The sequence below is a fragment of the Oncorhynchus mykiss genome, chromosome 23 (genome assembly GCF_057628025.1).
Source record: "Oncorhynchus mykiss isolate SJ-2025 chromosome 23, ASM5762802v1, whole genome shotgun sequence".
Taxonomy (NCBI): domain Eukaryota; kingdom Metazoa; phylum Chordata; class Actinopteri; order Salmoniformes; family Salmonidae; genus Oncorhynchus; species Oncorhynchus mykiss.
This window is the reverse complement of record NC_143044.1, coordinates 51,530,059-51,553,429: the sequence shown is the minus strand read 5'-3', so window position 1 is coordinate 51,553,429 and position 23,371 is coordinate 51,530,059. Positions and strand designations below refer to the sequence as shown.

General features: G+C 45.4%; 1 protein-coding gene across 8 annotated transcripts in view; it reads left to right on the top strand.

Annotated features, from left to right (window-relative positions):
• Positions 1-23,371, top strand: part of LOC110515674 (uncharacterized) — a 252,866-nt gene that overhangs the window by 66,360 nt on the left and 163,135 nt on the right. For 4 of the 8 annotated variants that reach the window (XM_090217614.1, XM_090217613.1, XM_090217611.1 and 1 more), the window contains exons 15-18: positions 3,544-3,579; positions 9,313-9,342; positions 12,609-12,635; positions 13,475-13,528. In XM_090217614.1, coding sequence (XP_090073740.1) covers positions 3,544-3,579; positions 9,313-9,342; positions 12,609-12,635; positions 13,475-13,528 — 147 coding nt within the window. The remainder of the gene's footprint in view (positions 1-3,543; positions 3,580-9,312; positions 9,343-12,608; positions 12,636-13,474; positions 13,529-23,371) is intronic. The other 4 variants (XM_090217615.1, XM_090217612.1, XM_090217618.1 and 1 more) reach the window with 1 other exon arrangement.

The following is a 23,371-nucleotide window of genomic DNA, read 5'->3' as shown; positions in this document are numbered from 1 at the left end:
GTATTCATTATAAAGGACATGTATTCATTATAAAGGACATGTATTCATTATAAAGGACATGTATTCATTATAAAGGACATGTATTCATTATAAAGGACATGTATTCATTATAAAGGACATGTATTCATTATAAAGGACATGTATTCATTATAAAGGACACATGTATTCATTATAAAGGACACGTATTCATTATAAAGGACACGTATTCATTATAAAGGACACGTATTCATTATAAAGGACATGTATTCATTATAAAGGACATGTATTCATTATAAAGGACATGTATTCATTATAAAGGACATGTATTCATTATAAAGGACACATGTATTCATTATAAAGGACACATGTATTCATTATAAAGGACACATGTATTCATTATAAAGGACACATGTATTCATTATAAAGGACACATGTATTCATTATAAAGGACATGTATTCATTATAAAGGACATGTATTCATTATAAAGGACATGTATTCATTATAAAGGACATGTATTCATTATAAAGGACACATGTATTCATTATAAAGGACATGTATTCATTATAAAGGACATGTATTCATTATAAAGGACACATGTATTCATTATAAAGGACACATGTATTCATTATAAAGGACACATGTATTCATTATAAAGGACATGTATTCATTATAAAGGACACATGTATTCATTATGAAGGACACATGTATTCATTATAAAGGACATGTATTCATTATAAAGGACATGTATTCATTATAAAGGACATGTATTCATTATAAAGGACATGTATTCATTATAAAGGACATGTATTCATTATAAAGGACATGTATTCATTATAAAGGACATGTATTCATTATAAAGGACATGTATTCATTATAAAGGACATGTATTCATTATAAAGGACATGTATTCATTATAAAGGACACATGTATTCATTATAAAGGACATGTATTCATTATAAAGGACACGTATTCATTATAAAGGACATGTATTTATTATAAAGGACATGTATTCATTATAAAGGACATGTATTCATTATAAAGGACATGTATTCATTATAAAGGACATGTATTCATTATAAAGGACATGTATTCATTATAAAGGACATGTATTCATTATAAAGGACATGTATTCATTATAAAGGACATGTATTCATTATAAAGGACATGTATTCATTATAAAGGACATGTATTCATTATAAAGGACATGTATTCATTATAAAGGACATGTATTCAATATAAAGGACATGTATTCATTATAAAGGACATGTATTCAATATAAAGGACATGTATTCATTATAAAGGACATGTATTCATTATAAAGGACATGTATTCATTATAAAGGACATGTATTCATTATAAAGGACATGTATTCATTATAAAGGACATGTATTCATTATAAAGGACATGTATTCATTATAAAGGACACATGCTTACAAACCGTAATTCAATGGATAGTGAACATATTTTATTTGAAAATCAGGCAGAGGGAAAGTTTTATAGAGAAGGACGATACTGTTATGGAGAAATATCCAGCTTGTGCATGTGAGAATAGATAGTAGAAAAAAACAGATGAGAGTAGACCAGGGAGTTGAGAGGTACTGTTTACGTTGTGTCATGGGAAAACTACTCTCTTCCTACTACTTTCTTTCAAAGAAGTTTACACAGTTGGGAAATACCTGGTACCTAATGGCAGAAGTAAAGTATTCTAGACAAACAGTCAGCTTGTGAGAATAGACAGTAAATTAATAGAGAAGAATATAGTTGAAAGTGCGTGATACATTGAGCTAACGTTTACTATTGTCATCATGGGAAACCCTCCCATCTCTGAATCTACCACCTGGCTTGTTAACTAAACAAGGTGTCATGGATGTCTCTGTGTTAACACTGAAAATGCTTTTTACCTGAAGTTATGAAGCCAATGGTTATTTTATCGTCCGTCAGATCTGATAATATCATGTTATCCACCTGCCTCTATCTCTCTCACACACACACACATCGCCTGACAGAAAGGAGACACGCACACACTCACACATACACCACATCGCCTGACAGAAAGAATACACACAGCCTCACACATACACCACATCGCCTGACAGAAAGAACACACACACACACATACACCACATCGCCTGACAGAAAGAACACACACACACACACACACACACACCACATGCCCTGACAGAAAGTACACACACACACACACACATTGCCTGACGTAAAGGACTGTCCCGAAACAGTCTTCATTTCCTGACACAAATATTGACCTTTAACCAGGACAGAGTCCCAAATGGCAACCTATTCCTTATATGGGATGGACAGCACACCAGACATAGGTTCCTAGGGAATAGGATGGACAGCACACCAGACATAGGTTCCTAGGAAATAGGATGGACAGCACACCAGACATAGGTTCCTAGGGAATAGGATGGACAGCACACCAGACATAGGTTCCTAGGGAATAGGATGGACAGCACACCAGACATAGGTTCCTAGGGAATAGGATGGACAGCACACCAGACATAGGTTCCTAGGGAATAGGATGGACAGCACACCCGACATAGGTTCCTAGGGAATAGGATGGACAGCACACCAGACATAGGTTCCTAGGGAATAGGATGGACAGCACACCAGACATACAGTAGGTTCCTAGGGAATAGGATGGACAGCACACCAGACATAGGTTCCTAGGGAATAGGATGGACAGCACACCAGACATAGGTTCCTAGGGAATAGGATGGACAGCACACCAGACATAGGTTCCTAGGGAATAGGATGGACAGCACACCAGACATAGGTTCCTAGGGAATAGGATGGACAGCACACCAGACATATGTTCCTAGGGAATAGGGTGTCTTGTGGTATGAAGACCAGACATAGGTTCCTAGGGATTAGGATGGACAGCACACCAGACATAGGTTCCTAGGGAATAGGATGGACAGCACACCAGACATACAGTAGGTTCCTAGGGAATAGGGTGTCATGTGGTATGAAGACCAGACATAGGTTCCTGATACTATTTGCAACTATTCCTTTAGTTATGCTTTGCCAGGCAAGCTCAATCAAGCCCAGATAATGTTTTTGAAATGATGTGAAATAGTATTTGAACCCAGCTGTGGTGGACAACACACACACACACACAGCTAAATGAAGCAGTAACACAAGGTGCTGTTTATTTTGACTGACCTTTAAAGCTCTGCATGCACAAGCCCTCCCGCAGGCAACGCCGCTTGGCTCAACGTGGAGGTAACTTCTTCCGACATTTATTTAGAGTAGTAATAATCTCTGACAGTATTTACAGTCTAAGAGAATGATTGAATAGCAGCAATTCCTTTCCTTTCAAAATTAATCGTCTGAATGTGTGTCACTTGACGTTCCGTGTTGTACTATACGTTGTGTATGATAGGTGCTGAGGAAAGATCCATATAAGAGTCACTCTTGACGTTCCGTGTTGTACTATACATTGTGTATAATAGGTGCTGAGGAAAGATCCTTATAAGAGTCAATAAATTGATGAATGACTAATGAGTTCAACGATAGAAAACAACAGTTTCTCTCTCCCACAGGGCGATACGGGTCTTCAAGGTCTGCCTGGTCTAAGTGTGAGTATGCAGTCTTTTATGCAGCTGTCGTCATATGAATCTATACACACACACACACACACACACACACACACACACACACACACACACACACACACACACACACAGGGGGGATGAGGAGGGGGGATGAGGAAAGTGGAAGGAGGAGGAATGAGGGGGGATAAGGAGAGTGGAAGGAGGGGGGTGTGTGTGTGTGAAGGAGGGGGGAAGGAAGAGAGGGGAAGGAGAAGGAATGAGGGGGGATGAGGAGAGGGGAAGGAGTGGGGATGAGGAGAGGGGAAGGAGGAGGGATGAGGAGAGGGGAAGGAGGAGGGATGAGGAGAGGGGAAGGAGGAGGGATGAGGAGAGGGGATGAGGAGGGGAGAGAGGGATTTGGAACTGCTCAGGTGAACAGTCTCAGTGTCACATTACCATCCACCTCTGTGCTGTCTGGGAGGTCAGGCAAGGAGAGGCTAGACAGGTGTAGATGAGGATGGTTAAACCCCTCTCTCCACACCTCTCCTGGGGCTTGGAGCATGGTGGAGAGCAGCCAGGCAGGCAGGCAGACCACTGGTCTGGAGCTCTGGGGGGAATGATGGGAAGGGCAGGAAAAGATGAGAAGGGGGTGACAGGTAGCATCCATGGTGGACCTACATGTGTAAGAGAAGTTGAAGACATGGTTTCCTTCACTCTGTCTCTCAACTTTGAAGTTTTATTAGTCAAATTTAAGTTATCATGTATGCCGAATGCAACAGGTGAAATGCTTACTTACAAGCCCTTAAAACCAACAATGCAATTTTAAGAAAATGCTTTAAGAAAATATTTACAAAGAACAAAAAGTAACACAATAAAATAACAATAACGAGGCTATATACAGGGGGTACCTGGTTAATGTGCGTGGGTACAGGTTAGTCGAGCTCATTTGTACATGTAAGTAGGGGTAAAGTGACTATGCATAGATAATAAACAGTGAGTAGCAGCAGTGTTAAAACAAATGGAGGGGGGGGGGGTGTCAATGTAAACAGTCCTGGTGGCCATTTGATTAATTGTTCAGCAGTCTTATGGCTTGGTGGTAGAAGCTGTTAAAGAGCCTCTTGGACCCAGACTTGGTGCTCCAGTACCGCTTGCCGTGTGGTAGCAGAGAGAACAGTCTATGACTTGGGTGACTGGAGTCTTTTTTGGGCCTTCCTTTAACACCGCCGAGTATAAAGGTGCTGGATGGCAGGAAGCTTGGCCCCGGTGATGTACTGGGCCGTACGCACTACCCTCTGTAGCTCCTAATGGTTGGATGCCGAACAGTTGCCATACCAGGCGGTGATGCAACCGGTCAGGATGCTCTCGATGGTGCATCTGTAGAACTTTTTGAGGATCTGGGGACCCATGACAAATATTTTCAGTCTCCTAAGGGGGAATAGGTTTTGTCATGCCCTCTTCACAACTGTTTTGGTGTGTTGGACCATGATAGTTTGTTGGTGATGTGGACACCAAGGAAACTCTCGACCCACTCCACTACAGCCCTGTCGATGTGAATGGGGGCGTGTTCGACCCTCCTTTTCCTGTAGTCCACGATCATCTCCTTTGTCTTGCTCACGTTGAGGGAGAGTTTGTTGTCCTGGCACCACACTGCCAGGTCTCTGGCCTCCTGCCTATAGACTGTATCATCGTTGTCGGTGAGACAGCCTATAGGCAGGAGGCCTTACCACCGTTGTGTCGTAAGCAAACTTAATGATGGTGTTGGAGTCGTGCTTGGCCACGCGGACTTGGGTGAACAGGGAGTACAGGAGGGGACTAAGCACATACCCCTGAGGGGCCCCAGTGTTGAGGATTGGCGTGGCAGATGTGTTGTTGCCTACACTTACCACCTGGGGGCGGCCCGTCAGGAAGTCCAGGATCCAGTTGCAGAGGGAGGTGTTTAGTTCCAGGGTCCTTAGCTTAGTGATGAGCTTTGTGGGCACTATGGTGTTGAATGCTGAGCTGAAGTCAATGAACAGTATTCTTACAAAGGTGTTCATTTTGTCCTGGTGGGAAAGGGCAGTGTGGAGTGCGATTGAGATTGCGTCATCTGTGGATCTATTTGGGCGGTATGCGAATTGGAGTGGGTCTAGGGTTTCCGGGATGATTGTGTTGATGTCAGTCATGACCAGCCTTTCAATGAACTTCATGGCTACTGACGTGAGTGTTACGGGGCGGTAGTCATTTAGGCAGGTTACCTTCGCTTTCTTGAGCAGAGGGACTATGGTGGTGTGCTTGAAACATGTAGGTATTACATGTACAGGATACACATGGCAGACACTGTCCAATTCAATGCTTACTGGCAGGTTCCTTCTGGACAATGCAACAACAATAAGAAATAATAAAAGATAAGAATACCAACATAAAATAAATGGCTCAGTAGAATAGAATAAACCTCTCCTCTCCTCAGCTCTCCTCTCCTCAGCTCTCCTCAACTCTCCTCAACTCTCCTCTCCTCCGCTCTCCTCTCCTCCGCTCTCCTCTCCTCCGCTCTCCTCTCCTCTCCTCCGCTCTCCTCTCCTCAGCTCTCCTCTCCTGAGCTCTCCTCAACTCTCCTCAACTCTCCCCTCCTCAACTCTCCTCAACTCTCCTCTCCTCTCCTCTCCTCAACTCTCCTCAGCTCTCCTCACCTCTCCTCAACTCTCCTCTCCTCAGCTCTCCTCTCTTCTCCTCAGTTCTCCTGTCTTCTCCTCAGCTCTCCTCTCTTCTCATCAGCTCTCCTCTCTTCTCATCAGCTCTCCTCTTCTCCTCAGCTCTCCTCTTCTCCTCAGCTCTCCTCTTCTCCTCAGCTCTCCTCTCTTCTCCTCAGCTCTCCTCTCTTCTCCTCAGCTCTCATCTCTTCTCCTCAGCTCTCCTCAACTCTCCTCAACTCTCCTCAGCTCTCCTCTCCTCAGCTCTCCTCTCCTCAACACTCCTCTCCTCAACACTCCTTTCTTCTTCTCAGCTCTCATCTCTTCTCCTCAGCTCTCCTCTCTTCTCCTCAGCTCTCCTCTCTTCTCCTCAGCTCTCCTCTCTTCTCCTCAGCTCTCCTCTCTTCTTCTCAGCTCTCTTCTTTCTTCTCCTCAGCTCTCCTCTCCTCAACTCTCCTCTGCTCTCCTCTCTTCTCCTCCCCACTGACTCAGTCTAGGAGTTCCAGACGCCAGTCTCTCCCAGTAGACCCTCAGCGTTTAGTGAATCCCAGTAGAAGCCTCAGCATGCTTCATGCATAGTGCTCCTATAATTGGGCTGGCTGCACTGTCTGCTTGTCCTCTCTAGTTCTGTTAACATGAGCCCAGGGGAGAGGGAGCTTAGTGGGAGCATAGCCTAGAAACTCCTAGACAGAGACTGGTAGATTAATATACACACACATGCATGGGTGCACACACACTCACAGAGACGCACAATGCTCACACGCGCACACACAAACAATGCATGAACCCACGCACGTACACACACACACACTAATACACACAGGGCCTGGCTGGTGGTAATAGGGGAGGTGATGGGTGACGATTAAGAGTATACTGTGAGTGGTTAGCTAATTATCTGCCCTGCCACGTCTCATTAGCACTGGAGCGAAGCAGAGTGTGTGTGACACCGTCCCTTTCATGTCACCCAAATACTTACCAAACCCCAACCGAAAACTGTCACCGTTGACGAGCTATTTACACTAGCTAATTATACATTAATAAGAGACGAATCAGGATAACAGAAATTCTATCCTGGCTATCGAGAACACCATGGTTGGCGTTACCAGGTCTTCTCACAACAGCCTTGTAAACAACATTGCAGTGATAGTGGACGTACTATCACTGAACACTTACTGAACGCTACTAAATGGTAGTATAGATGAACTAGCCGATATACCCCATTCAGGTTAACCCAAGGTTTCCTTTTTACAAGTACTGTGTAGATATGCTATACATTGAGAATGAATTGAGTTAGTAAAGCAGTGCTTTGTGAGATAGAACATTGTGTTTTATAGAGGGGCATCACGGTTCCTAGCTGTCGTTCATGTTTACAGCCGCTGTCACAGATACCAAAGGCTTGTCAGCCGTCTTGTTAAACGATACATTTCTGTCCACCGTTTTAAAGGGGCAGTCTGGGATTTAAAAAAAACAATGAAGCCGCCACCCTGCCACAGTTTTGGTAAACGGCTAAGGACTGCCCATCCATGAGATCAAAATGATAGTTTTAACCATGTTCTGAAGCTCAGCAGGGCGAGGCAACCCTGTTCCTGGAGTACACAGGTACTGCAGGGTTCTGTTCTAACTAGGCACCACACCTGACCAACTGAGCTAATTGATCAGTTCAGTGATTGCCTGAATTCAACACACCTGGTCTTCCAGGTCGATTAAATCAAAAACAGGAACTGCCTACCCCTGATGTGCAGTGTTTGTTTACAATTATATTGTTGACAAACAATGGAGTAAAATAGAAGCTTATATTTGGGGTTTTGATGGGGTACGACAGTTGAACTAAGCTCATGAAACATTTGAAGTTATCATGGGTATATATCACCCCCCAAAAAAGTACAAAACAGGATGTACCAACTACAGATTGCACCTTTAAGCACAGAGACAGGAGCCTGTGAGTGACACATTCTGTACACATGTCATGTTATGAATGGCTATTTTCTGCAGCTGCTGCTTCCAAGAAAAAGGCCTCAGTGTTTTTGCGAGGATGCCAATTGAAAGGGGACACCACTTATTTGGGATGGATGTGTAAGCTGATAGGTTGATCTGTGGCCCTGAATGTGGACAGTAGTTTGTGAGGACAGACAACTCTGTCCGTCCGCCCGTCCGTCCGTCTGTCCGCCCGTCTGCCCGTCTGTCTGTCCGCCTGTCCGTCTGTCTGTCTGTCTGTCTGTCTGTCTGTCTGTCCGCCTGTCTGCCTGTCCGTCCGTCTGCCCGTCTGCCTGCCTGTCTGCCTGTCTGTCCGTCCGTCTGTCTGACTGTCTCTGTCTGTCATCCGTCTGTCTGTCCATATGTCTGTCTGTCCTTTTGATTGTATGTCTGTCTGCATACATGACTGTCTGTCTGTCTGTCTGCTCCCCTCCCATCCACCCACATCCCCAGGAGTGTGTCTGCTCCCCTCCCTTCCACCCACATCACCAGTAGGAGTGTGACTGCTCCCCTCCCTTCCACCCACATCACCAGTAGGAGTGTGTCTGCTCCCCTCCCTTCCACCCACATCACCAGTAGGAGTGTGTCTGCTCCCCTCCCTTCCACCCACATCACCAGTAGGAGTGTGTCTGCTCCCCTCCCTTCCACCCACATCGCCCAGTAGGAGTGTGTCTGCTCCCCTCCCTTCCACCCACATCCCCAGTAGGAGTGTGACTGCTCCCCTCCCTTCCACCCACATCACCAGTAGGAGTGTGTCTGCTCCCCTCCCTTCCACCCACATCGCCCAGTAGGAGTGTGTCTGCTCCCCTCCCTTCCACCCACATCACCAGTAGGAGTGTGACTGCTCCCCTCCCTTCCACCCACATCCCCAGTAGGAGTGTGACTGTGAAAGGCCCTAACCTGGGTTCAAGTAGTACTGCTTGGACTCAGTCCCTTCTGACCCACATTCACAGCAGCATTTTTCAAAGAATTGTTACGAGATTACAAAAACCATAACCTGCCACATTCTGATCAATCTACAAATGCTGTTTTGTTCTTCTGATTGAACTATTTTGTATAGTGTATAATGTGTCTTCAATTAGACTGATATTGTAACTGTCATATTGTAGTTGTCATTGTTTTCTCTTGTTTGTTTCAGGTGGAGAAAGAGGGACTCAAGGGAGATCAGGTATATTCATATTTTCCTTGACATTTCATTGTTTTTATGTGGTACACAGAGTCTGAAACTCACATCCGTATGTACCCAGCAACACATACCTCTCCCTATGCTGTTTTGACAGGCTGTTAAATAAACCAGACATGAAACCAAACAGCCCTCTCCTCCTGATCCAAATCAATTTGATGAAGTGCACTTTTTATTATGTAATTCGTCACGGAACAATGGCCCTGCCTAGGTCAGATTTACAATAGACCCAGGCATACAGCAGTTTATATGAGGCCTTGTCAGAGGAGGAATGACAACTGCAGGAGTTATGTTGGAGAACTATGGGAGTTCCTAATATTGATGGCGTACGGACGTGTTATCATTGTGAATGACAACTGCAGGAGTTATGTTGGAGAACTATGGGAGTTCCTAATATTGATGGCGTACGGACGTGTTATCATTGTGAATGACAACTGCAGGAGTTATGTTGGAGAACTATGGGAGTTCCTAATATTGATGGCGTACGGACGTGTTATCATTGTGAATGACAACTGCAGGAGTTATGTTGGAGAACTATGGGAGTTCCTAATATTGATGGCGTGCGGACGTGTTATCATTGTGAATGATCTAACAGTGCAGTAGAATCTAACACTGCAGTAGTATCTAACAGTGCAGTAGTATCTAACAGTGCAGTAGTATCTAACACTGCAGTAGAATCTAACACTGCAGTAGAATCTAACACTGCAGTAGAATCTAACACTGCAGTAGAATCTAACAGTGCAGTAGATTCTAACAGTGCAGTAGATTCTAACAGTGCAGTAGTATCTAACAGTGCAGTAGTATCTAACAGTGCAGTAGATTCTAACAGTGCAGTAGTATCTAACAGTGCAGTAGTATCTAACAATGCATCTAACAGTGCAGTAGTATCTAACAGTGCAGTAGTATCTAACAATGCATCTAACAGTGCAGTAGATTCTAACAGTGCAGTAGTATCTAACAGTGCAGTAGTATCTAACAATGCATCTAACAGTGCAGTAGTGTCTAACAGTGCAGTAGTATCTAACACTGCAGTAGTGTCTAACAGTGCAGTAGTATCTAACAATGCATCTAACAGTGCAGTAGTATCTAACAGTGCAGTAGTATCTAACAGTGCAGTAGTATCTAACAGTGCAGTAGAATCTAACAGTGCAGTAGTATCTAACAGTGCAGTAGATTCTAAAAGTGCAGTAGTATCTAACAATGCATCTAACAGTGCAGTAGTGTCTAACGGTGCAGTAGTGTCTAACAGTGCAGTAGTGTCTAACAGTGCAGTAGAATCTAACAGTGCAGTAGAATCTAACAGTGCAGTAGTATCTAACAGTGCAGTAGTATCTAACAGTGCAGTATAATCTAACAGTGCAGTAGAATCTAACAGTGCAGTAGTATCTAACAGTGCAGTAGATTCTAAAAGTGCAGTAGTATCTAACAGTGCAGTAGTATCTAACAATGCATCTAACAGTGCAGTAGTATCTAACAGTGCAGTAGTGTCTAACAGTGCAGTAGTATCTAACAGAGCAGTAGTGTCTAACAATTCACAACAATACACACAAATCTAAAAGTAAAATAATGGAATTAAGAAATATATTAATATTAGATTGAACAATATCGGAGTGGCATTGACTACAATACAGTAGAATATAATACAGTATATAGATATGAGATGAGTAAAGCAGTATGAAACCATTATTAAAGTGACTAGTGTTCCAGTATTAATGTGACTAGTGTTCCATTATTAAAGTGACTAGTGTTCCATTATTAAAGTGGCCAGTCATTCCATGTCTATGTATATATGTCAGCAGCCTCTGCAGGGTTGAGGTACCGGGTGGAAGCCGGCTAGTGGTGGCTGTTTAACAGTCTGATGGCCTTGGAATAGAAGCTGTTATTCAGACTCTCGGTCCCAGCTTTGATGCACCTGTACTGACCTGTACTTCTGGATGATAGCGGGGTGAACAGGCCGTTACTCGGGTGGTTGATGTCCTTGATTATCTTTTTGGCCTTCGGGTGCTGTAGGTGTCCTGGAGGGCAGGCAGTATGATCCCAGTGATGTGTTGGGCAGACCGCACCACCCTCTGGAGAGCGCTGCGGTTGCGGGCGGTGCAGTTGCCGTACCAGGCGGTGATACAGCCTGACAGGATGCTCTCAATTGTGTGTCTGTAAAAGTTTGTGAGGGTTTTAGGGGCCAAGACAAGGTTGAAGAGACACTGTTGCACCTTCTTCACCACGCTGTCTGTGTGGGTAGACCATTTCAGTGTCTGTGATGTGTACGCCGAGGAACTTGACGCTTTCCACCTTCTCCACTGCGGTCACATCAATGTGGATAGAGGCTTGCTCCCTTTGCTGTTTCCTGAAGTCCACCATCGGCTCCTTTGTTTTGTTGACGTTGAGGGAGAGGTTAATTTCCTGACACCACACTCCGAGGGCCCTCACCTCCTCCCTGTAGGCTGTCTTGTTATTGTTGGTAATCAGGCCTACTACTGTTGTGTCATCTGCAAACTTGATGATTGAGTTGGAGGTGTGCGTGGCCACGCAGTCATGGGTGAACAGGGAGGATAGGAGGGTACTATGGTGTTGAAGGCTGAGCTGTGGTCAATGAACAGCATTCTTACATAGGTATTCCTCTTGTCCAGATGGGATAGGGCAGTGTGCAGTGTATTGGCAATTTAATTGTCTGTTTATCTATTGGGGCAGTAAGAAAATTGAAGTGGGTCTAGGGTGTCATGTAAGGTAGAGGTGATATGATCCTTAACTAGCCTCAAGCACTTCATGATGAAAGAAGTGAGTGAATCGGCGCGATAGTAATTTAGTTCAGTAACCTTTGCTTTCTTGGGTACAGGAACAATGGTGGACATCTTGAGCATGTGGGGACAGCAGACTAGGATAGGGATGGATTGAATATGTCCGTAAACACTCCAGCCAGCTTGTCTGCGCATGCTCTGAGGACGCAGCTATGGATGCCATCTGGACCAACAGCCTTGCGAAGGTTAATACGTTTAAATGTCTTACTCCCGTCATCCACAGAGAACAAGAGTACACAGTCGTTGGGAGCAAGGACACGTCGGTGCACTTGTGTTATCCTCAAAGCAGGCGAAGAAGTTATCTAGCTTGTCCGGTAGCAAGACGTTGGTGTCCGCGATGTGTCTGGTGATAATCCGTGATTGTCTGTAGACCCTTTCACATACGTCTCGTGTCTAAGCCGTTGAATCGCAACTCTACTTTGTCTCTGTCTTACACCTATGTTTTGCATCTGACAGGGTCCACCTGGCCTAACTGGAGATATGGTACGCCCAGCACCAGCAATTAAACTTGAATGAAATCAAATCTAGGTATTTTCATACAGCAATTAAGCCAACTAGGCAGCCAGTGGTCTTTGTGCTGCACAGGAGGTTGGTGGCATCTTAGTTGGGGAGAACAGGCAAGTGGTAATGACTGGAGCAGAATCAGTGGAATGGTATCAAATACATCAAACACATGGTTTCCAGGTAATTGATGCCGTTCCATTTGCTCTGTTCCAGCCATTATAATGAACCGTCCTCCTGTCAGCAGCCTCCAATGGTGTGCTGAGAACATGTGGATCTAACATCTGTCTCCATAGCAGCTTTATAAGCAACATGCTGTTAACCCATAGCCTGATCCAGGATCTGTTTGTGCTGCCTTTCTAACTCATATTGTCATTGGCAACAGGTCTGGGATGAGGCCATGAGTTTACATCTGTCTCCACAGAAACAAGCTGGATACACACTCATTCCAACACTGAATACCATCCAACCGGCCTATCTAGGAATCCATCCAGCATCCAGCTAGCCTGGTCCATTGCTGTCCTTGTCGAGCCAATCGTCCTTTGGCATGGCAATGAGTAGGAAGGCATTGGCATGATAGCACAAACAGATCTGGCACCAGGCTAGCATCCAGCCCCTCTCTCTCTCTCTTATACAGAAGCGACATTTCAACAAATAGCAGATATCAATGGCGTGTCAAACAGGGGAATGCTAGGCTATGTGTCCAGTTTACTGCTGCTATGAGAGGCCTAGACCGTGAAGCTAGGGTAACGCAACACCCATAGCCTGGCCATACACAAATGACAGCCCTGATCTGATACCCTTCTGTCTTCTGTCCCTAGGGATCCCCTGGGTTGCCAGGTCAGACGGGGGCTCTGGGCAAAGAGGGAAAAAGGGTGAGTAAACGCCACACACACAATCACACACAGGCACTGCTACTCTTTGTGTGGCCTGGGCTGGGCCTTTCTCCTGCTTCTGGACCCCTTCCCCTGGGGACTGCCTGACAACAGCTGAGGACAGCGTGTGGAGTAGGGTCCGGAGTTGGCCTGGGTGGGCCTGGGTGGGCCTGGTAGGGTCGAGCCCTGGGGGAATGCTAATAGTTGGACTAGGTTTAATAAATGTCTCTGAGAGGTCAACATGACTGGCAGCACACGTGGCCAGTCCCAGCAGGCAGCTGTCCTAAGCAGTGTTATGTTTCCTATAAAGGGCCATACAGGGTTAAAAGAACAATGGCTGTGACTGTACAAACAAGAACATTCCAGTTCTACCCAGTTGGCCCACTTGGATTTCACCTCCTGCTACAGTCGAGCAGTCTTAGAGCTCGCACCAATTCCTGGAGGTACTGCAGTGGTCAATGTCATTTTTACATTGTAGTCATTTAGCAGACGCTCTTATCCAGAGCCACTTACAGTAGTGATTGTGTACATCTTTTTACATTCAACTTAGCCTTGATTAAACTACAGCATGATACTGTGATGCTTCAGATGCAGGATCTTAATTTGATTGTTGAGTGTTGAGATTGTCCCGTTATGTTGTTTTTCAATTGTAAGTAGTGTAAGTATAGTGTATTCACTTTAGAAGCCAATCCAAAAGATGACTTGTTAGAGGCCTGATTGGTCTCACACTTTCTCTCCATCCCTAGCAAACACAGCTGATTAATCACCTGGCATTCTAATCTGAAGATCATGATTAGGTGATTTTATTTATTTTATTTATTTCACCTTTATTTAACCAGGTAGGCTAGTTGAGAACAAGTTCTCATTTACAACTGTGACCTGGCCAAGAATAAAGCAAAGCAGTTCGACACATACAACAACACAGTTACACATGGAATAAACAAACATACAGTCAATAATACAGTAGAAAAAAGTATATATACAGTGTGTGCAAATGTGGTAAGATAAGGGAGGTAAGGCAATAAATATGCCATGGTGGCGATGTAATTACAATATACCAATTAAACACTGGAGTGATTGATGTGCAGAAGATGAATGTGCAAGTAGAGAAACTGAGATACTGGGGTGCAAAGGAGCAAGATAAATAAATACAGTATGGGGATGAGGTAGTTGGATGGGCTATTTACAGATGGGCTATGTACAGATGCAGTGATCTATAAGCTGCTCTGACAGCTGGTGCTTAAAGCTAGTGAGGGAGATAGAAGCCTCCAGTTTCAGTGATTTTTGCAGTTCGTTCCAGTCATTGGCAGCAGACAACTAGAAGGAAAGGCGGCTAAATGAGGAATTGGCTTTGGGGGTGACCAGTGAGATATACCTGCTGGAGCGTGTGCTACGGGTGGGTGCTGCTATGGTGACCAGTGAGCTGAGATAAGGCGGGGCTTTACCTAGCAGAGACTTGTAAATGACCTGAAGCCAGTGTGTCCGGTGACAAGTATGAAGCGAGGGCCAGCCATTGAGAGCGTACAGGTCGCAATGTTGAGTAGGATATGGAGCTTTGGTGACAAAACGGATGGCACTGTGATAGACTGCATCCAATTTGTTGAGTAGAGTGTTGGAGGCTATTTTGTAAATGACATCGCCGAAGTCGAGGATCGGTAGGCTGGTAATTTTTACGAGGGTATGTTTGGCAGCATGATTGAAGGATGCTTTGTTGCGACATAGGAAGCCGATTCTAGATTTAATTTTGGATTGGAGATGCTTAATTAATGTGAGTCTGTAGGGAGAGTTTACAGTCTAACCAGACACCTAGGTATTTGTAGGTGTCCACATATTCTAAGTCAGAGCTGTCCAGAGTAGTGATGATGGACGGGCGGGCAGGTGCGGGCAGCGATCGGCTGAAGAGCATGCATTTAGTTTTACTTGCATTTAAGAGCAGTTGGAGGCAACAGTAGGAGAGTTGTATGGCATTGAAGCTCGTCTGGAGGTTAGTTAACACAGTGTCCAAAGAAGGGCCAGAAGTATACAGAATGGTGTCGTCTGCGTAGAGGTGGATGAGAGAATCACCAGCAGCAAGAGTGACATCATTGATGTATACAGAGAAGAGAGTCTGCCCGAGAATTGAACCCTGTGGCACCCCCATAGAGACTGCCAGAGGTCCAGACATCAGGCCCTCCGATTTGAAACTGAACTCTGTCTGAGAAGTAGCTGGTGAACCAGATAAGAATGTGGTGATTGACAGAGTCGAAAGCCTTGGTCAGGTCGATGAAGATGGCTGCACAGTAATGTCTCTTATCGATGGTGGTTATGATATAGTTTAGGACCTTGAGCGTGGCTGAGGTGCACCCATGACCGGCTCTGAAACCAGATTGCATAGCGGAGAAGTTACGGTGGGATTCTAAATGGTTGGTAATCTGTTTGTTAACTTGGCTTTCAAAGACCTTAGAAAGGCAGGGTAGGATAGATGTATTGTAGGTCTGTAGCAGTTTGGGTCTAGAGTGTCTCCCCTTTGAAGAGGGGGATGATCGCGGCAGCTTTCCAATCTTTGGGAATCTCAGACGATACGAAAGAGAGGTTGAACAGGCTAGTAATAAGGGTTGCAACAATTTTGACAGATAATTTTAGAAAGAGAGGGTCCAGATTGTCTAGCCCGGCTGATTACTGGAGTCAGGTGTGTTTGCTGGGGCTGGGGCAAAACTGTGACACCAATCAGGCCCTCGAGGACTGGAATTGGCCACCTTGTGTTAGAGGAATGTGATTGTTGTTGCCAACCCCTGACTGAGTCATCAATGACAGTTGGAGTAAGTGTGTAATATGGTCATACGAGGCTCCCCCTGCCCTCTGCGAGTCTGGCTCTGACGTCATAACAAACTATTACAAACAAGTACACCGATTATGGCAGTCAATTATTATTTCTTCACAGATGACGATACTGGCTCAGTTATGGACATTGGGCTGTTACAGAAGATTTATTGAGGGCTGAGTGGTGGTTTATGTAGAAGTAGTGATTTATTCAGAAGTGGGCCAAGTAAGTCTGCCTTCCGGATTAGTCGATGCTGCAAAACGATACTCTTTGAGACATCTGGGCCCGTATTCACAAAGAGGCTCAGAGTCAGAGTACAGATCTAGGATCAGGTCTCCTCTGTCAATATAATCTTATTCATTATGATCTGAAAGGGAAACTGATCCTATATCAGCACTTCTACACTAAGGGGCTTTGCGAATTTGGGCCATGGGCAACAATAGCATTTCCCTAGTAGGCTAGTTACAATACTATAAACAGTTCATATCTATACATTGAGTGTACAAAACATTAAGAACACCTGCTCTTTCCATGACATAGACTGACCAGGTGAATCCAGGTGACAGCTATGATCCCTTATTGTGATGTAATTTGTTAAATCCACTTCATTCGGTGTAGATGAAGGGGAGGAGACAGGTTAAATAATGCTTATTAAGCCATGAGACAGTTGAGACATGGATTGTAGGTTGAATGGGCAAGACAAAATATTTAAGTTATTTTGAACGGGGTATGGTAGTAGGTGCCAGGCACACCAGTTTGGGTCAAGAACTGCAACGCTGCTGGGTTATTTACGCTCAACAGTTACCCGTGTCTTTCAAGAATGGTCCACTACCCTAAGGACATCCAGCTAACTTGACACAACTGTGGGAAGCATTGGAGTCAACATGAGCAGCATCCCTGTGGAACGCTTTGGAGTCAACATGAGCAGCATCCCTGTGGAACGCTTTGGAGTCAACATGAGCAGCATCCCTGTGGAAGCATTGGAGTCAACATGAGCAGCATCCCTGTGGAACGCTTTGGAGTCAACATGAGCAGCATCCCTGTGGAACGCTTTGGAGTCAACATGAGCAGCATCCCTGTGGAACGCTTTGGAGTCAACATGAGCAGCATCCCTGTGGAACGCTTTGGAGTCAACATGAGCAGCATCCCTGTGGAACGCTTTGGAGTCAACATGAGCAGCATCCCTGTGGAACGCTTTGGAGTCAACATGAGTAGCATCCCTGTGGAACGCTTTGGAGTCAACATGAGCAGCATCCCTGTGGAACGCTTTGGAGTCAACATGAGCAGCATCCCTGTGGAACGCTTTGGACACCTTTCCATGACCCGAGTCCATGACCCGACGAATTGAGGCTGTTCTGAGAGCAAAAGGGGAGAGTGTGGGGGGGGGGGGGGGGGATCCTTAATAAGAAATATATTCTTAAAGTTTGGTACACTCAGTGTATATCAACAGTTTAGTGCTATTCCTGAACTTTTCCGTAGCTCTCACTGACACTGCATGAGCTAACAGTGAATCACATTCTCAATGCAATAATTCCTGGACAGAAAAAGATAATTGAAATTTGAAGTTAGTTAGAGCTGATGGCTGGTGCTACTGTTTATATCCTCACACCATAAGTTAGTTAGAGCAGATGGCTGGTGCTACTGTTTATATCCTCACACCAGAAGTTAGTTAGAGCAGATGGCTGGTGCTACTGTTTATATCCTCACACCAGAAGTGGAACGTTGCAACATAGCGTATCTGACCTTGGAGGCAACTGAATCGTTCGGTGTCAAAGGTCACAAATTATAGCGTGACATCTATGAGAACTTGAACATAATGTCCAATTTCTACCCAATCATAACCCTTTTAATTGGTTTCAGTCTGTGTTTGGAGTCCAATTGGAGTCCAATCAGCATGTTGTAATGTTTCCTCGCTGGGTTTGGACCACTGTTCATTAAAAGCAGTGAGCCCCATAAGGGAATAAAGTAGCATTTAAACTAATGTTTTCTTGAGTGTGGAACATGCCTGGGTTCAAATATGATTTGTTTTCTTTCTTTTTAACTACACTTCATTTGAGCTCCCCTGGCGTGATGGGTCTAGTGGAATAGGCAAAAACCCTGTCAACTGGCACTCCAGTCAGGCTCATTCAAATGCTTCTTTTTGTTGTTGTTGAAAGAAGTCCAATACTAATTGAACCCAGGTCAGGTGTGGAAGGGTATCTCCTTCAGTAATAATGTGTGAGTGGAGTAGAGTCGTTACACTAAGCCAGTCGGCCATTTGAATCCGTGTCAAAAAATGTTGTTCTGTTGAAGACACACACAACCTCTCTATTAATACCCAGGATGGGTCCTCGAATGGAGACCTGTTCCCTGCTGTATGTAGGACACTACTTCTGACCAGAGCCCTATGGGGTAGTGCACTACTTCTGACCAGAGCCCTATGAGGTAGTGCACTACTTCTGACCAGAGCCCTATGAGGTAGTGCACTACTTCTGACCAGAGCCCTATGAGATAGTGCACTACTTTTGACCAGAGCTCTATGAGGTAGTGCACTACTTCTGACCAGGGCTCTATGAGGTAGTACACTACTTCTGACCAGAGCCCTATGAGGTAGTGCACTACTTCTGACCAGGGCTCTATGAGGTAGTACACTACTTCTGACCAGAGCCCTATGAGGTAGTGCACTACTTCTGACCAGGGCTCTATGAGGTAGTACACTACTTCTGACCAGAGCCCTATGAGCTAGTGCACTACTTCTGACCAGGGCTCTATGAGGTAGTGCACTACTTCTGACCAGAGCCCTATGAGCTAGTGCACTACTTCTGAATAGTACAAAGAGTTCCATTTGGGCCGCAGGCTCTGTCTTTGATGGCTGCTGGCCTGCATGGCTTCCTGGTTACTATGAATGTGCTAAGTTTCTCCCTAGTTAAGCCCAGAACCTGTCACATGTGGCCCATATGAAACTGAAAAATCACCAATTGACTTCCTGTTGGTTGTGTGACGTCCTAGGAAGAAGTGATAATAAAGTCTGTGATTGGGTAACACAGTGTAGATAGACTACCATCCCATGACGTGTCCAGGGAAATCCAGATGATCTGTGAATCTGCCATCGCCTTACGTCGGCTGTGTTACCCGGAGCTAGACGAGCCACATAGTATTTTATTCAGCGGAATGTCAGCTTTCAATGGAAAAAAAACCTGGTATGTTTCTAACAGATTTTATTAATATAAATATGAATTATGCAATTTCGACTCAAGGGTGCACCAATCAGCTTTAGGGGGTTGAAGCTCTGAGCCTGTCACAGGTAGCCCAGGGAAGTTGTTGATCAACCTGTGTCTTTGGAAGCTTGTGGTTTAAGGAAGGGAAAGAAGACTTATTATTGGGGTTGGGTCTCTCTCACTCTCTCTCTCTCTCTCTCTCACTCTCTCGCCAGAAGGCCAGTTGACATCTCTCACCCAATTAACAACCCTCGCCCAACATTACACATTAGTTTTACGCCTTGTGAGTTTCCAGACCTGGGTTCAAATACTACTGAAAATCATACAAAATACTTTCACTGTGCTTGATTGAGTTAGCCAATGCGCAATGCAACCAGTAGAATAGTCCCAAATTTGCACGTCTGGCACTTCAGGGAAGGTAACGCTCGACAGTATTTGAACGATTTCAAATAGTATTTGAACCCAGGTCTGCCTTTCACACCTTCTGAGTTTCCACTTGGTAAGGTGGCCTTCGTTGCCAAGGAATCTCCTGACTTCACTGTCTCTGAGCACTCAGGACCTTTACGGAGTAGAGGCCCCTCTCACACTGTCTGCTTCTGTTCAGTTGAAGAAAAACAACCGATCAGGCCCCTACCGTACGTCTCCCTTTAAAGAGACGTAGAGGGCTTTGGAACAGGGGAACAGGGGAACAGGGGAACAGGAGCAGAGCAGGAAAGGGTGTATTTGAATCATTTCTGGTCAATGACGTATTCATGTACCTTTATTTATACAGGCTACTCTCATTGAGACAAATCTCTTTTACAAGGGAGACCTGTTCATATATATATAAACTGGGTGGTTCGAGCCCTGAATGCTGATTGGCTGACAGCCGTGGTATATCAATCAGACCATATAGCGCGGATATGACGAAACATTTGTTTTTACTGCTCTAATTACGTTGGTAACCAGTTTATAATAGCAATAAGGCATGAGGGGGTGTGGTATATGGCCAATATACCACTGCTAGTGGTTGACCTTAACAACATGTCAGGATGGCATGTCGTACAGTATGCAGGAAAAATGACAAACGCTTTGGAGTTGTGGTGTGTGTGTGAGTGTGTGTGTGTGTGTGTGTGTGTGTGTGTGTGTGTGTGTTGTTTTCAATATTAAAGCCTTGCGTCTGCATCACACCATGGTGGAGGGTAGCACCATTAATAGTCATGTGACTTGCTTGCCATCCATTATGCATACAGTAGCACTGACAGAATAGCAGTCTAGGGCTGTGTCACAAATGATACTCTATTACCTATATAGTGCACTACTTTTAACTAGAGGCCTATGCGCACCCTGTGGGCTTTGGTTTAAAGGAGTGTTGCGAATAGGGGTGCCATTTGGGACGCAACTTCTGACACTCAGCAGGAGATCAAAAGGGAAGAGGAAGGGTACCTGTTAAAAAGGATTTCTCTCCTTGCCGCTGGCGACACAGTCAAACATGAATCAGAAGCTCCTGTGATGATGTGCTAAGCTTCATGTGGTCATTGTAGGTTGGCTGTGTCCCACACTGGACCAGAGAGGAACAGGGACTAGGGGAGTGGTGGTGTAGGGATTTGGGGGTTTTACACTGTAAAGCTGCTCGGCATTGGCAGCATATGGACATCAGGCTTTGTCCCAAATGGCAATTCTCTAAATAGTGCACTATTTTTCTGTATAGCCCTATGCACCCTTGTAATAAATAGTGCGCTACAAATGGAATAGTGTGACATTTGGGTCTGTTATAAGACAGAGAGAAGTCTGGACTGAGCACTTTGAAAGGAGCATGTTGTTTCGTGCATGTTGAAGGGACGTGAGGATTTGGGATTTGACCGTGTGAATCTTGTTGGCGTTCGCAGCCTCTGGGCATTAGTGTCTGGGATAAGACTGAACCGATGACTGAGTAACTGAATAACTTCCCTGTTAGGGCAATACATCTGGACTCATCTTCTGAGCTATCAACAGAATCACAGTGTTGCTCTCCTTCCTCCTTTCACTACTAACTGGCTCAACTACAACGCTGGTACAATGGGCTCCTGAGTGGCACAGCGGTCTGAGGAATCTCAGTGCTAGAGGCATCACTACAGACACCCTGGTTCAGCGTTCTGAGGCACTGAATCTCAGTGCTAGAGGTATCACTACAGACTCCCTGGTTCAGCGGTCTGAGACACTGCATCTCAGTGCTAGAGGTATCACTACAGACACCCTGGTTCAGCGGTCTGAGGCACTGCATCTCAGTGCTAGAGGCATCTCTACAGACTCCCTGGTTCAGAGGTCTGAGGCACTGCATCTCAGTGCTAGAGGCATCTCTACAGACACCCTGGTTCAGCGGTCTGAGGCACTGCATCTCAGTGCTAGAGGCATCGCTACAGACTCCCTGGTTCAGCGGTCTGAGACACTGCATCTCAGTGCTAGAGGCATCTCTACAGACACCCTGGTTCAGCGGTCTGAGGCACTGCATCTCAGTGCTAGAGGTATCACTACAGACTCCCTGGTTCAGCGGTCTGAGACACTGCATCTCAGTGCTAGAGGTATCACTACAGACACCCTGATTCAGCGGTCTGAGGCACTGAATCTCAGTGCTATAGGCATCACTACAGACACCCTGGTTCGAATCCAGGCTGTGTCACAACCGGCTGTGATTGGGAGTCCAATAGAGCGGCGACACAATTGGCCCAGCTCACATCACACAGGAGCACACCTCTCACATCACACAGGAGCACACCTCTCACATCACACAGGAGCACACCTCTCACATCACACAGGAACACACCTCTCACATCACACAGAAAGGAGCACACCTCTCACATCACACAGGAGCACACTGCTCACATCACACAGGAGCACACTGCTCACATCACACAGGAGCACACAGGAACACACCTCTCACATCACACAGGAGCACACCTCTCACATCACACAGGAGCACACTGCTCACATCACACAGGAGCACACAGGAACACACCTCTCACATCACACAGGAGCACACCTCTCACATCACACAGGAGCACACTGCTCACATCACACAGGAGCACACAGGAACACACCTCTCACATCACACAGGAACACACCTCTCACATCACACAGGAACACACCTCTCACATCACACAGGAACACACCTCTCACATCACACAGGAGCACACCTCTCACATCACACAGGAGCACACTGCTCACATCACACAGGAGCACACCTCTCACATCACACAGGAGCACACATCACACAGGAACACACCTCTCACATCACACAGGAGCCCACCTCTCACATCACACAGGAGCACACTGCTCACATCACACAGGAGCACACTGCTCACATCACACAGGAGCCCACCTCTCACATCACACAGGAGCACACTGCTCACATCACACAGGAGCACACTGCTCACATCACACAGGAGCACACTGCTCATATCACACAGGAGCACACTGCTCATATCACACAGGAACACACCTCTCACATCACACAGGAGCACACCTCTCACATCACACAGGAACACACCTCTCACATCACACAGGAGCACACCTCTCACATCACACAGGAACACACCTCTTCAAGCTGGTTTATCACAACATACACTGCTTTGGGAAGCTGCTAGCTGCAGAGTAGTGTGTGGATTCAGTACAAACATGTGTTTACTGCTGGGCAAGGCAGTGGGTAGCTGTGGATGAATAGGTGTGTGTGTATCACACAAAGCAGGCTAGGTGTTGGAGCTCTGAGCCATGCCCTGTGGGAGACATCAGCCGTATTAGATGCATGACTGTACCAGTTAAATGTATTTCAAGCCCTCTGATAAAATGAACCAGAAGTCTACGGTATAGTGATTCCCTTGTTTTGGTTGG